Here is a 15663-nt window from a genome sequence, read left to right on the forward strand (position 1 = left end):
GTACCAAGGTATGGGGTTGGGTAATTCCAACAGTCCAGACAGATGGATACTCCTGACATGCTCTCTTTAGCATATAGAAATTAGTAATACATAGGAGTAACCTTATGAACTATTAAAATGGTTAACGTGTTTGTGTTTTTCATCATTCTAATAATGCATATAAAAGTGATGTCTCATTCTTAGAATCGCAGTTCATGTTTTATTCGCAATTGTTTGATTTTTTTTTTCAATAAATGTTTGAAAATGCAATATTGTAGCTTTTCTTTGTGGCACTTTGGGCATGCAAAAGTAACAAACAAAAGGGTTAGATCTGTTTCCACGATTTCCTTGGGAACAGGAGTCCTGTTTTAGGTTGCTAACAACATCTACAACTTAGTAAGTTTGGGAGGTTAGATGCAGTACTGTGAGCTAGCCAAACCGACTAACATTCACTGATTATATAAAGACCCAGTCTCTGTATTATGAAGTTTTGTTGTTCTTAATACACAGTTCTACTAATTTGTAGGAACCATATAACATTGCTCCACCAACATTCTAGGTTTGTTACCTAGTTAATGGGTCTCCTGAGTAGTTTATCTGTGTTTGCCCAAAGCTCCTTTATTACCTCTATACGGAGACGTTCGTGGAGTTAAGGGTTTATCCTCATTCAGCTTGAAAGGAAGCACCTATTTATGCCTGTAGGTTAATCAAGCTTGATTGTTTAACTTCCCCTATAATGTTTTCCTTTCTTTGAATTCCATTCATGAAATATGGCACAACCAGTAGTTATTTCTGTTAATTGCAGGCAAGTAGTAAGCACAATTTACTAGACGTGGGGTTGCCAATGGCTGTGGAGAAGTTACCTTCGTGTGTGAGGCACACGAAACGAAGCAAACAGATGTGAAGTTTTTTTTTCCTGGGTTGATTTTCCTGCAGTCAATGCCAATTTATGCTAATTTCACACATACACTGAGGCAGCAGTTCCAGCTGCATATAGACCTTATGAATATTTAGAAATTCCTCTGACTTACCAGGAACATCAGATTTGGTTCCACTATTGCAGCAGGAGCAAAAGGGTGTTTTGCATGATATCTACGACATGAATATGAGGTTGAGTCGTGCCATTAATTTTGTTGGCTTTTCCACCATTTTTTTTCTCCTAGCCCCTAATGTGGACTTTTGTGTGGGAGTCCTTTGTGAAACTATTGATATGCTCATCGTTTTCCGCTTAAAAACTATATTTGTTCAGCATGCTGATTAGCTTATATTTATTGACTTACTTTATTTTTTATAGATGTATGTTTTAGCTTGTTTGCTTAAACTGAAGTTAAAGAATGCTATGTACAAAACCACCCACACAATGGGAAATGTTGAAGCGCACTCCTTAGAAATGCTGTTAAAACAATGATGTATGTTATTTCTGGAGTTCATCCTTTTTACTCCGGTCTGAAAATCCTAGACAGTCTGAATTCTGCAGTCTCTCATCGACTGTATCCTGTACCAAGAATAGTTTCCCTCTCAAATGACCAGTATGTGTGTCCTTTGGACAGATGTGACCAGGGGAAATGTTGCACCCGTCTCTTCAGAAAGCTGCCACTTGGACCAGAGCTCAGAAAGCATGTAACCAGGGACCATAGAAGGTGTACACTTACTAATGGCCTTCATAGCACTAGCTTTCAGTCTCCTTGAAACTCTCCTTTTACCATAATGTACTTTATTATAAAATCTGGTCCATGCATTTATGTGTCATTGATTCTTTTATCAGCTTGTTGTTGCCAGAAAATGGAATTGAACTTGCTTAGTGAAACATTGTTCAAGGTGAAATCCTCTCCTAGCATGGAAAATGACGGAACTAAAATACTCCTGTCATCTCATTTACTGGTCTGGGGAGGCAGTGAGGCACATCAGTCCTTTACAAATATATAAGCTATTCAAAGTGGCAGACATGGAGATAAAAAACTTTTGAAGGTGAAGTCGTGTTCTCTTACGAAACCAATTCTGGTCCAAGGTGATTATAGGAAAGAAGCCTTACCCCCAGACCCTTCATCAAAGAACATATCTCTAGTTACTCCTAATTATTAGAAAATGCTGTTTGAAAGAAATTTGTAAATTCGATGCTCGATTTCCCTGCTTGTCCATCGCATAAGCCACTGTCTGGAACCAGGAGACTTGGGTTCTAAGTGATGCTTCCACACTTGACCGCACTGTGCAAATCATATCATCTTCCTCCACGCCAGTTCCCTTACACTCACAACTGAAGGGATCTGAAACCGACTAAAAACCAGTGTTCTGTAATTATACAAACAACTGCACAGTATAGCAGCCCCGATGGACCAGCAAAAACCTTGGCACAAGCATCAGAGGTTCCTAGGGGCAGAGCAAGAAATACTCCTGTAGCATCCTAATTGGTTGTCAGGGAAGCGTATCCTCCTTCAATCTGAAATTACCATTAGTAAGGTAGGTAAGTGGGTGGAGAGAATGACCAATAAGCTTAAAATTCAAAGGGTCACGCCCAGGCAAGTTCACTTAGCCTTTGATCCTGCAGTGGTTGAGAAGAAAATGTGACCATCAAAATGGGCATAATAATAAAACCTATTGTTTAAGTACCTGGTGACAGTACAGCCACTGGTGGCGTGTGCAGTGTAAGCAGCCATTACTGTTTTGTAGTTCTATCTCTCAGGGAGAAAGGGGTTTGAAACTGAAATAGATGATTGCACAGCAATGTGGAGGGTTCAAGAACTATGAATCTTTAGGTTAAGAGCTTGCAATGCAGGATGGACCAGAGAAAGAGCACCTCTCTGTGCTGTGCCAACCTCCCTCCCTCAAAGGAGGGAGTCGGTATCCTTGAGAACCTACAAAAAGCAGAATCGGAATAAGTGAAGATAAAGAACATACCGCCTATTTCACCTGAGCCATCTAACCCCCTGTCCCAACGTGGTTTTCAAACAAGTTAAGGTTTGTTTTAAGAAACTGCCTGCAGGACTCATCTTTTCAGTTCAACAGAGATGTCCCAGATTGCCTTCAACTGATAAAATTCCTGGACCTGTCTGCCGCTTTTAACACAGTTTCCCATCACATCTTGATCAGCAGACTCCACCACATCGGAATCCAGGCAGACTCCCTTAAATGGATCGCCTCAAACCTCACCAGAAAAACCCAGAGAATCATTCTCTCACCATTCACCTCGGAAGCCAAGAAGATCATCTGCAGCCTCCCCAAAGGATCGTCCCTCAGCCCCACCCTCTTCAACGTGTACATGACCCCCCGGCTAACAACATCAGTTCGCACTGACTGACCATCATTTCTTATGCCGATGACACCCTGTTCATCCTCTCACTGTCCGAAGACGCCTCCACCACCAGAGCCAACTTCCACAGATGCATGGTGAACATCGCCGAGTGGATATGGGAGAACAGTCTTAAAATTAACACGGACAAAACAGAAATACTCCTCTTTGGGAACACCACCTCCCCATAAAATAAAGCATGGTGGGGCTGCTGACCTCGACTGACCCTTCCTCGACTGACCATGCCCACAACCTCAGCATCATCCTGGACAGCAATGTATCCATTAAGAATCAGGTAACCAGTCTCCTCTGCGTGCTTCCACGCACTATGTATGCCACAGAAGATTTTTAGGCGCTCCCAGTTGACACCAGAAGGACCATCACCCAGGCCCTCGTCACCAGCAGGTTGGACTACAGGAACATACCCTACGTAGATGTCCGTTCAAGATGTTGACCCATGCATACAAGGCCCTGCACAAAGAGGGACCAGCATACATCAACGAACACATGACCTTACACCAACTAACCGGACACCTATGTTCCACCTCCCTCTTCCTTGCAGACACCACCCCCTAATCCGTCAAGCTTACGGCGGAGGACGCTGCTCCTCAAATCTGCAGTTAAAACCTGGAACAACATTCCTCTACACCTCAGGACAGCCCCAACGTTACAGCAATTCAGGAAAGGACTCGAGACCTGGCTATTTGAATGATCAGATTACCAAAAAGCGGCCAGCGTCCTCAGAACCTCGAATTGAATGATTGACTAAAACTGTACCTCTAGTCTACCTAAAGTCTCCAAGCATAGACAACAGCATGCATGCCAGCCTGTGGTATGCTGCTTGCTCAACTCAATGAGCAATAAACGCTGCCAGATGGTCTAGAACATGGGCACTCGTAAATATTTATCCGGGGCCACACAGTACTGTCTGTGGCTTCCTTAGGGCCACACCAATGCCAGCAGGTCAAGGGTTGGGGTGTTAAAAGGTGAGCCTAGGGGAGTGCAAAGTAGATGCATGCTAAAGATAAGTTGTCTAAGAAACATTCTTTGCTTCTTTACCTTCAGTTTAGTTAATGTGCAAATGAAATATGACCATTTCACAGCTTTCTGAATGTTCCTGCTCTGTCAAGTGAACAACAGCATAGGGCTGCTGTTCACCAGGTGGTCGCAATTAAAGGCTAGGAGGGCTGCATGCAGCCCTCGGGCCTACTTTGAGTATCCCTGGTCTAAAAAAGACAGTATGGGATACTCAAGATGGTTCACTTGACGCTAGTTTATTTGTTAAGCCAGTATGTGTAGGGTGCACATTCATCATTCCTGTGGTCTCCAACCAAATGCCTCCTGATAGTAATGCGGGCTATACAGGGAACAGCCAAATATTTACATTTCGTGGAAAGAAAGTCTACAAAGTTGCCATTTAATCAGCATAGTATTGCCTTTCCATGTTCACTCGTGACATTTTCCCATTTGCAGCCCCATCGGGATTGCAACATCTCAAAAATTATGTCCTGGAGTGGACTAGATAGAGATCATCAGTGCATCTCCCAATGAAATGACAGTTAGTGGGAACTTTAGGCAGATAACAATATTTATATCTTGCTAGCATAATAAGCTTGTTGAGATAAGCAGCTGTTGAAGACATTTGTGTGCGCTTGATTGAGAATTTCCTCCAGTATACACTTAAATTTTGATCCCTGAACATTGAAAACAGTGATTGATCGAGACCCCATCATATTTAGACACACAAAACAAAGAAAAGCTGGACATGCTTTGTAGAGAACCAAGGAAGAATGTAACTGCTACAGAGGAAAAAAGGGCCGCCGGGCCCCATTTGAAAATATAGATTTAAAAGAATATCACTAGAAGATACGAAGAATGTAGACTTGAAAAATCAAGACTGTACACAAATGTTATAAATTCCTACATCTATCCACACTCACTTGAGACCTCCTGTTTTATAGAAGTGGGTTACATTATTCTAACTCCAGTCCTACCACATTTGAGGGCACATTCTTCATGGTTGTATTACATACATGACGTCGGGTAGGTGTTTTGGTCTTTATTTTTCCAGTCTGCATTGATTAGTGTATTTTTGTAGCTATAGTTATCAAGATTAGGTCCAAGCCACCTGGTCACCAAGAAATTAGGGGTCACACAAAGTAACTGCTTTACCGGCACCGGGTAAAATAACTGTGAAACCAACTGCAGATTCTTTTTCCTGGACAAAATCCTGTTTTCTAATCAACAGCAACGGAAGGAGCCTCCCAGATGGTCTATGAAAGCTCTGCCAGGGATGGGTGTGGATGTGTGCCTGCCATTCCAACACCAGTGCCTGCCTTTTACTTAGGACAACACATCACAGAGTAGAACATGATAAAAGCCTAGATCAGGTCAGTAGTTTCAAACTTTATTCAGCTAATTAAAAAAAAAACAGCCATAAAAGTGCATAAAACATAATTATAACAGCACAATATAGCAAGATAAAATACAATACATAATTCATGATGGGATATAATACAGATACATAATTAACTATTTCCACCGGCCAATACAATCTAATACATGATACTTTTCCTCAAATTAATAGCCACTAAAATAAAAACAGCAACGTTAAAACACACTTAATCGTCATTTAAAAATAACAAATAATGCAAGGCTGCTTTGTAATTTCTAATATTCGGTGCAATAAAAAGTGGTTTAAGATAGTGTCACCTATAAGCAGAATAAAAACTACAGAATAGTATAAAGTGCATCGTGCTCTGCTTACTTATACCATCACATGGGCAGGGGATCGACTGTGGTGGACACAACTTCATTGAGGGAAAAGATTCCAGATGGTGCACAATGCCAAGACGAAGACTTGTGAGCACATATCGGTGTTGATTATTAGTAACTCAGAACAGATAACATTTATATCCCTCCTCCAAAGAAAGAGACATATACATGGGGACTGTTGTTTCCATCATTTCCAAACACATTCTAAGATCCGTCCTATGCCTAGTAAAAGTAGCTTTAATCCAATTCTTAGTGAGTGTCAGGGTCTTCAGAGATCATTCCACACTGACTGTCTAAAAAGAGTGCTAAAAGTAGAATAAGTGAGGCATGGACCAAAGTTAAACGGTCTAAAATAATCGATTTGGTGAAACTAGTCTGCCTTTGACCAGATGGAAAACCAAGGAGCAAAGGCTTTACCAAAAGCAAATCCTCTAAATATTGTAGTCCCAACTCTTGATGAACTATAAAGTTAGAAGCAGAAGTGGGTAGGCAGAGTAAACCTTTCGTGAAACTATTCTCCTCTAGTTGCAATTGCTTACTAGAGGTATACCCCCAAAGGCCGGCACGATAGGCAGCAGTAGCCACTTCTCTAGCCTTGTATATCTCTACCATTTCTTTAATTGGCCGGAGACCCAACTTGGAAGAAAACTTGAAAATTCGATTGGTATTTCTGGACATTTTAGCTTTAGCATTAAGAACTTGTTGGGTCCAGCCTAGATCAAATCTTACTTTCTAAAACTTTCACATTCTCTGCAGTGGTCTCTTCTTCATCCACAGCACTCGCCCCTTCTTCACTGTCTCGAGGTGACTGCTCCTCTGAAAGAGATAGATCATCTGGTTTCCAAGCATGGTCATGGATTGAGACTGTTGAAGACACATAGACCTTTGCTCCGACACATACATTCAGCCCGTAGCTCTGACCACCCTACTCACTTTTCCCCCCAAACCTTTCATAATAGCCAGTATCATTACACCAATCCCCACAATGTTACTGAGCCATTTCTGGAGGCAGGATTCCTACATTATTCTCCACAGACCTTACTGTGCCATACTTCAAAGTAAATCCTCTACAACATCTCCAACAGAAAGCATCGCTGCATCCCTCATAGCCTGTGCTCCTACACTATCACAAACAGCACTCCTATACTCTTGGTAAGATCAATGACCACAGTCACCACTACATTTCCTGCTGTTTTCTAACATGTTCTGAAGCTAATCCTTTAAGGTCACTTACCCATGAGGGTTTCAGGCTCATCCAGTCCTTCGTAGGAGATTGAGATGTCCAGCCGAACCTGAAGTGAGAGACTATGTCAGAACGTATGCTTGCAATCATAATAATGCACCCATGTGTGGAGCCCAGCAGCGTGAACTCTGGTGTGTATGATAGCCATGTGAGCAAATCAACTGGTTAGGACAGAGCTGGGTATAAAAATAGAAGACCATAACATGGTACAAAAAACAATGATAACATATTAATTAATTTGTCTTTGTTGCCTCTCCCAAACCACCCATACACAAGGATTAGTACACTTGTCAATATGTTAGTCAGGAACATTATCAAATTCATGATCAAGATGACGCCATCATCAGCTCCAACTGCCCACCACCAGGATATCTTCCTTTAAGAACATGCACCTCCCCCCTCATTGACCTGGTCCAAAGTTACACCCAGCCTTACACAAGCATGGGACTCTACTCCACAAGAAAGCCAATTAACACTGAAATGACCTGGCCGATTGCAGATCAGTGTCAAAACCATCAGCAGAATTTGTGAAAGAGATGTCGTCCAACGAATCGAACTAGCACCTTACTCCAAGACCGTAAATTAGGATTCATACCTGTGAGAAGAACTAAAACCACCCAGACAAAAGGAGGAAAAACCTGCAAACAGCTTTACATGACAGTAAGAAATTGTCTAACACTTTTGAAAATGTTGTAAGGTGCGACAAGGTAAACAATACAATAAGAGTAACCGTGTATGAAGGGAATCAATGGTACTATACTAATATGGATTGAATGCCATGAAAATGACCAAACCTTTAAAAGCAGCCACTCTTGGCAACAAAAACGTCCTCATCTCAACAAAATCCTTGCCATCGCAGCTGAGTACTCCCTAGAGTTACCTTGTTTTGCTGACTGTAATAAACACTATCCCCACGCAACATGTCCATTTACAGACTCCAAGGGACCACACATCCTCGTTCAAATCATTCCTTCGCAGCAGAAAGGGTGTGCGTGTGTATATATATATATATATTTATATATATATATATACACATACATACATGTACACATACATATATTTGTTCATCTCCAATGCAGTCCTACATAGTCTACCAAGGTGATCATTGCTCTTCAGCAACCTGAGTCCCACTTCTGAAGTGACAAAACCAAGATGTAACAGAAAATCAGTAATCTCAGGAATGCTTCCACTCCTGTTCACCCACTTGATAGCTGTGGAGGGGGGAGGAGGAAAGAAACAGAATGGCTCTGAGACTGAACTGTTCATCCTAGGCCTCAATACATGACCAGCTCTCACATACTGGTTAGCTCCAACTTCAAGTACCAGATACTCGTATCAAAAAAAGATAAAGTTTAAAACTTTGAATCTATGTAGACCATGCTCTGCCTTTCTTTACTGTAGATCAATGGGGAGGTGATGCAGTTTATTTTGGGTCCAGTGACGTGAAAGAAAAATCCTCCTTCACATGTTGTTGGGCCCCGGTGTATCAGTCATGCACATCCTAATACATGGCCAATGCGCGTTCCAGTTAAACTCAACAAAAGCTTAATAAAGAAAAGAGAGAGCCAATGCCTCCTGTTGTGGGAATCCTTCTCTGACAGGGAGTCAGAAGTAGGATCTATCAACATTATTTTGGCACGTTCAGATGTCCGGCAGGTAAATTCCAGTGTAATTCCTGAGACAATCGCACCATATTCTGACGCAATACAGTTGCAAACCAATGGAGGGTTAATGACACTGCTGACAGCCCCCAAAAGTAAGCAAAATCTCCTTTTTGAATAACATATAAACACCCTCTGTTCTCCTTTAAAAAAGCCCGACAGATGTTTTCCTTCAAAGACTCATGATAACTGGCTCCAGACAGCCAAACGAAATCCTGACAGTGGAACAGTAAAATCACTGCACTGTGGAAGACTGCAGTTTGTAGTGTGCGTGCTGTACCTACACAATACCTACAAATCCATGAATAAAAGGACCCAAAAAATACAACCGGGGAAATATAGGAGATAAAGCTCCTCAAATCCGTTTTGTCCAAAACATGTTATGGACCTCCTTCCCACCATATTTCAATTCCAAAAACCTCCAATGGTCCATTTATGTTGAAGACAGTGAAAACCACATCTGATTATGTCATGGGTCAGTGGACGGCTGCTGCTGCTGTCCCCAAAATTTCAAACTACCTATCCCAGAATTTGCCAACAGATGCAAGATAGCTCCTTGTGTCTAAATGTGGTACAGACAAAATCTCCTGACAGGAAACTACCCATGATATCGGATGACCCTTATATGGCAGCATCTGGTGCCAAACAACATCCCATCAATTGTTCATTTCCTAGCCCAAACGGGACGCTCTCGAGCTCTCCAACCTGTGGGGTGAAGACATATTTGTAGAGCTTGAAGTGACGGAAGTATGTGTTCACCACGTAGTCCGTGATTATCTGCACCTGCTCCTGGTTGAAGAGGTCAATGCTGAATGGAGGACGCTGAGGAGGAGACAGATTGGATTAAAATTAAAAGATCTACCTACATTGGTGTTTTCAGTCACATGTTCTTTTATATTCCATTTATTTGACTGGTTTAAAAAGCCAACACAGAAAACCCAGGACAATATAGTGTGTATTATACAGCTGTGTCATTTATAAAAATGTTTTCGGATGGGTGTCGCGATATTCTACTTCTTATGAATATGAGAGTGAATCTATTGATGAAGGAGGTGAGGTTGACCCTACCCTGCGCCCACCTAACACTCCATGAAGCTGTTCATGAAATTAACCCTATTAACATAATGGCAAAGGAAAGAGCAAAGCCCACACCCGGGGACCAACTACAGAAAGGGAGTTGGGGGCCCCGGTGCAAGAGGAAAGGGAGATGATATTGTGTTTGGCTGCAAGGATGAGCCTGAGCTAGGAACTTGGTACTGAGGTCCCTCCTTCATTTTGCTAACATCACTTTAGCTAGAAATGTCCCAATTTTGCCTGTGATGCTCCACACTTCACTTCATTCTGCCCACTTCAAGAAAAAGTCTTATACACTGACCACAGGAATCCTAAACATACAACCTATTCCAGCACCTTTGTGAGTGAAACCATGTGGTCTTACAGGTGGTATTATACTATGTATTGCTGAATGTGAATACAGGTTTGGGCGACAGAGCGAGAGAGAGAGGCAGGGGATAGCTGGATTTCCCCATATGAGCGCATTCTCATGTATCCCAAGATCCACTAGCTTCAGGCTTTCTGTAAGGGAACCTATGTGGCCTTTCCTTTTGTCCAGAGACAGTCAGTGGTTGTTTGGTTGTATTCATAGTGGGGACTGACATCCTCCACTGGTGCACCAGATAACAAAAATATTCGATTTGTACAGATGACTTTCAAGGGTAGACAGGTTGAACTGTCAAGATTTACTCCAGGAGGGTGAAATAGATTTGGATACTAGATACAGTTTGACACACTGTCAGAAACCCTTAGCTGCAATTCTGGTGTATTATTTTGGACAGAAAAAACCATGCTTGGTGCCCACATGATATGTCAATTTCTTCTGCAGGAAAGTCGCCTCTCACCACAGCTGGTGTGGAGTTAATGTGTGTTTGGGGTCCTAGATGCCTTATTTGCTCCTCCACAGGAAGGCATGCTTGTTGTCAATCATCCTTCTGTTGTGTATCTTTCAGTTTGTGACTGCTGGTCCTATGGTACCACCCATGTTTCATCACTAGTGATCCTGTCCCTTGATAGCCGCCCTAGATATTTGATGGACTTTCATGGACGGTCTGGCCTGGAAATAGTTTGGAGCCCAGTGCGGACCACCCTCCAGATAATTGGGTTAAGGACACTTCATGGTTCTTACTTTGATAAAACTAGAGCTGAGCTACATGAATACCCCTTAAAACGTTAGTACATCTACCTCTTTGTATATTATGTATGAGAGCAAACACCTTTAGATTGTTTCATGTACTATACATTTGTTGCTGAATATCGCTGCATTATCGAAGAGTACATTCCTGAAACTTCTAGGACAATCCTGTCAAAATTGGGAGTGGTGGCAGGCCAACATTAAAAGTGCTGGGCTGTAAATGCCTACTTCCAATAGGACTGAGCGAACAAGCAAGCCTGACTCACTTTAGGTGTGTTGCCATCCGATAGTATTTTAAAATAATGCAGCCAAATGGTTTATTTTTACAGCCCAATTTTCATGTGAAAGCCCTTAAAATCCAGAGATGTAAAATGTACTATTCCTATACTTTTATGGTGGGCCAGGCAATCTAACTGTATTACAAGAAATACAAATATCTGGTTATGCAATGGCACACATTGCCCATCGTTTTTCAAAATGTATATAGTAGTAATGGCTTCCCTTTCTCACCTATGCTTCTCTGGTAACCCTTCCTTTCCTAATTCCTCACCCAATTTCTTACTTTACCCATTCTTCGCCATCTGCCTCTTCCCACCTTTCCCTCACCCATACTCCTTCCCTTCCTTTTCTCCTTTACATTGGACAGTATGAATGTGTATCATTCCTACTCCTCTTCACTTTCACTCTTCTTCTTGCTACACCTTTTTGGCTTATCCTACTCTTACTCCCAATAGCCTCCACTCCTCTTTATCACCTCAGCCTTTGCCTTCATCTCCTTCTATTTATCTAACGTACTGCAAAACACTAACTTTCCTGGCCATCACCCAATCTCCTTGTCACAATGTCACGATAGAAAGCAAACACTTTACCCCACCAATTCGCTTTCACCTCCAACAAAGCGCCTACCCGTTATAAGCTACCCTATCCTGTTCCAGTCTTTTACTGCTTTCACCAAATCTGCAAACCTCTTCATATTCTATCTAGTCTATAACCTCTCCAAACCAACGTAATGGTCACTTTCCTCTAAATCCTACCTACCCTCTCTCCTCGAACCTCTCTTAGCAATGCTAACGCTGGCAAGTCCACTCGCCACATCCTCACCCAACATGAGGAGGACAATCCTCAATACTGATGCCAAAATAATCACAAGGGTTCTTATAATGCAGTAAGATACATTTCTGCAGTAGCTGGTTGCAAATGTGTCTGGCTACATTAGGGAACATTACTAGGTAACAATTGCAGCTAATATAAATATTGTAGCAGTTGAAAAAGAAAGAAAAAAAAAAAAATCAACCATGACAATTGGGGTTTCTTCTGGCTAGTAGTTAGCAAGATAGGCTTTGGTGCCAGATTTTGCAGCTGAATCTTTTACAGTTACAGAGATCTGAAAGCATGGATGTTTGTGAATGGTAATTGGTCAGATGGCATAGGTGAACACAACAGGGATGATCTCTTTGACCAACCGCTCTTATTTGCATTTTCATTTGATCCTCTAGCAACTTCCATGAAGAAAACAGAAATTACAGGTGAAGATATTTGCAGATGGTAAGCTTTTAACTTTAACTAAGCCTGAGAGTTAGTGTCTCTCCTCCCACAGTTGAAGACTTTTGAAGGATTTAAAATGAATAAAGAAAAGTCAGAAATGTTCCATCTGACGCTGTCACGGATTTGAGGATTGCAGTTAGTCTACCCATTTCAAAGTGCAGGGAAGTTTCTTCGTTATTTGAGAATTAACCTTGCTAACTCCTTAGCCATGTTTCTGACAGAAAATTGGCCCCGCGTAAGGCAGGCATTCAGATATATTTTAGCAAGTGGAGAAAATTGCCGTTGTCATGGTTGGTACGACTGACCATGGTAAAGATTAATATCTTGCCAAGATTAATATATATGTTTCACACTTACTGGTTTTGATCCCCAATGTTAAACTTGTGATCTTACAGATAGACAGAGGAACACTTCTGACACTATTATCAGGCAAAATACTTGCATCTACTACAAATGTGGATGGCACAAGAAACTGACAAAAAAGGGGTCCAAAATGGATCATGTGGATGTGGGAAGGATACTATGGGACAATGTTTGGCTCCAGAGAAAGGCCCGGTCACACAATGTATATATTAGTGCGGTTACTAGAACCTTGACGCAATTCATCACAACCCTGATGATATCCCTGCTTTGAAGGCCCGATCCTTTAATATATGGAGGTAGACAAATGCCAGACATTAGAGAGATAGAGTTGCTATGGGGGATATTAAATCTTTTGACTACTGCAAGTTAGATTATAAATTAACTAGCGCTTACGGGCTCGCATATGCTCAATTACAACATTGGATAATGGATCCATTTAGCAGAAAGGTGACCAGGGATATGACCGCCTTCAAATCTCCTATGCTCAAGTGTGCCTCCTGTGCGTCCGTGAGCATTTAGCAACGAACAGGAGGAGAATCAAATGCACAAAGGAGACCCAAAACCACGTAGGAACACAACTTCAGCAGGGAGAAAGGTGATGAGGAGCGGGGGTTTCTTGGAACATATTCAAAAGTCTATAAAAGAACCCATCACAGAACACATTATTACAAGTTAATGTATAGTTGGTATTGTATCCCTAGTGGGTGTGTTGAAGGTGTGGTTCATGATTGTTGTCACTGTCTGAGAATCGGAGGATTTTGAAAAGAGCTTCTTCGGTGTATGAAACAAATCCTAGGTTGCCCAAATCTGCAATCAACAAGAGTGATACTGCAGGGGCTTCAGGATTCCTCGGTAGAAGCAATATCAAGTCTTGGGAGGTTACTGCTGGAACATTTATTGTTGGCAGTGGAAATGCCATGATATTATAAACTGTGGTAAGTTCTAGCAATGGAGATATTTTCATACGGTTTGAAGGAGCAACATAATACTTTTAAAATAATATGGTATCTTCTGATTGACCATCTCGTGCAAACACACACCATAATGATGAGACCAAGGCGGGTCAGTGTTCTATTTGTATTACTGGTGGTCTTGTTGTTGAATATTTGCAAAACATCATGTATCTCTGGGGGGATGGAAGAGCCTACACAAAACAACTGTTGATCCAAACAGAGTGAGGGGGAATAGGAGTAAAGGGGTTTGCATACTACCCTGGCAATACTGGGTCCACTGAGGTTACCTTTTTGGATCTCGGTGCGCTTTGATAACTAAGGCTAATGGAAGTAATTCACTTTTATGCCAATCTTGCATTGACCGTCCTGTGGCGTGGTGACCTGTGTGCTGACTCTCTGCCCCTCAGCGGTGTTCTTTGCTTCACCAGCCTGGTTTGCTTGTGTCTCCCTCCCGCCGCCGTGCCTGTCAACCTCGCGGCCGCGGTCTGGAGGAAGACTACATTTCCCAGGTACACCTGCCTCTGAGGCCGGAAGCCCCCGCCCACCACCCGCACCTGGAGGTGACTACAAAAACCACCTGACCCTCGGCGGAGCGGGGACCAACCTTGCATTGACCGTCCTGTGGCGTGGTGACCTGTGTGCTGACTCTCTGCCCCTCAGCGGTGTCCTTTGCATCACCAGCCTGGTTTGCTTGTGTCTCCCTCCCGCCGCCGCGCCTGTCAACCTCGCGGCCGCGGTCTGGAGGGAGACTACATTTCCCAGGTACACCTGCCTCTGAGGCCGTAAGCCCCCGCCCACCACCCGCACCTGGAGGTGACTACAAAAACCACCTGACCCTCGGCGGAGCGGGGACCAACCTTGCATTGACCGTCCTGTGGCGTGGTGACCTGTGTGCTGACTCTCTGTCCCTCAGCGGTGTCCTTTGCTTCACCAGCCTGGTTTGCTTGTGTCTCCCTCCCGCCGCCGTGCCTGTCAACCTCGCGGCCGCGGTCTGGAGGGAGACTACATTTCCCAGGTACACCTGCCTCTGAGGCCGGAAGCCCCCACCCACCACCCGCACCTGGAGGCGACTACAAAAACCACCTGACCCCCCGCGTCGCTGGATTGCGCACGGGTGGCGCCGGGCTAAGCCCGGGCAAAGGGCGGGCCGTCCGAGGTCGGAGGAGGCCGGGCCGTGCCACCCCTCTAACGCGCACACATTGAAGTTAATTAATCAACCAAGAGACAAGGTACTGGGCTCCGGTTAAAGGACTTTTACGTAGTGTGTGAGGGACCCGGGATATTGTCGCATAACCACGAGCTGGTTTCCTTAAATTGTTTGTGTGCTATCACTCAGCTTGTGTCTATCCCCCTCGGTGTAGGGCTACTATCATGGGAAAAAGGAAGGCCGTAGAGGGGGGTCCAATGAACAGCAGCAAAAAGGGGAAAAAACCTAAGAAAAGTATCCACGCTGCTATGAATAGCGCTTTGACCAGAATAGAGGAGATCGTTAACGACTGTGAGGATTCGCTGGCTGACGAGCAGGTGGGGGGCCAGATAATTAAAACTGCCCTAAATTCCAACAGCACAATTCCATCTATGTTTCACTCCCAGCGCTCGACCAAACAACAAAGGTCCACCCCCACCCCCATTATTACTATTCCTGATCTTCAACCCATTCCTATACAGCC

The 15663-nt window shown here is 43.2% G+C and overlaps 1 protein-coding gene across 2 annotated transcripts in view; it reads right to left on the reverse strand.

The window, feature by feature from the left end:
- Window positions 1-15663, reverse strand: part of CFAP119 (cilia and flagella associated protein 119) — a 123225-nt gene that overhangs the window by 29956 nt on the left and 77606 nt on the right. Inside the window, exons 6-8 of one of the 2 annotated variants that reach the window (XM_085618459.1) lie at window positions 9650-9766; window positions 7275-7332; window positions 6770-6856 (exon numbers count right to left, since the gene is read on the reverse strand). In XM_085618459.1, the coding sequence (XP_085474585.1) occupies window positions 6770-6856; window positions 7275-7332; window positions 9650-9766 (262 nt within the window). Of the gene's footprint in view, window positions 1-5651; window positions 6857-7274; window positions 7333-9649; window positions 9767-15663 lie in introns of those variants that run through there. The other variant, XM_085618458.1, reaches the window with a different exon arrangement.

The sequence above is a fragment of the Triturus cristatus genome, chromosome 7, assembly GCF_964204655.1.
Source record: "Triturus cristatus chromosome 7, aTriCri1.1, whole genome shotgun sequence".
Classification (NCBI taxonomy): domain Eukaryota; kingdom Metazoa; phylum Chordata; class Amphibia; order Caudata; family Salamandridae; genus Triturus; species Triturus cristatus.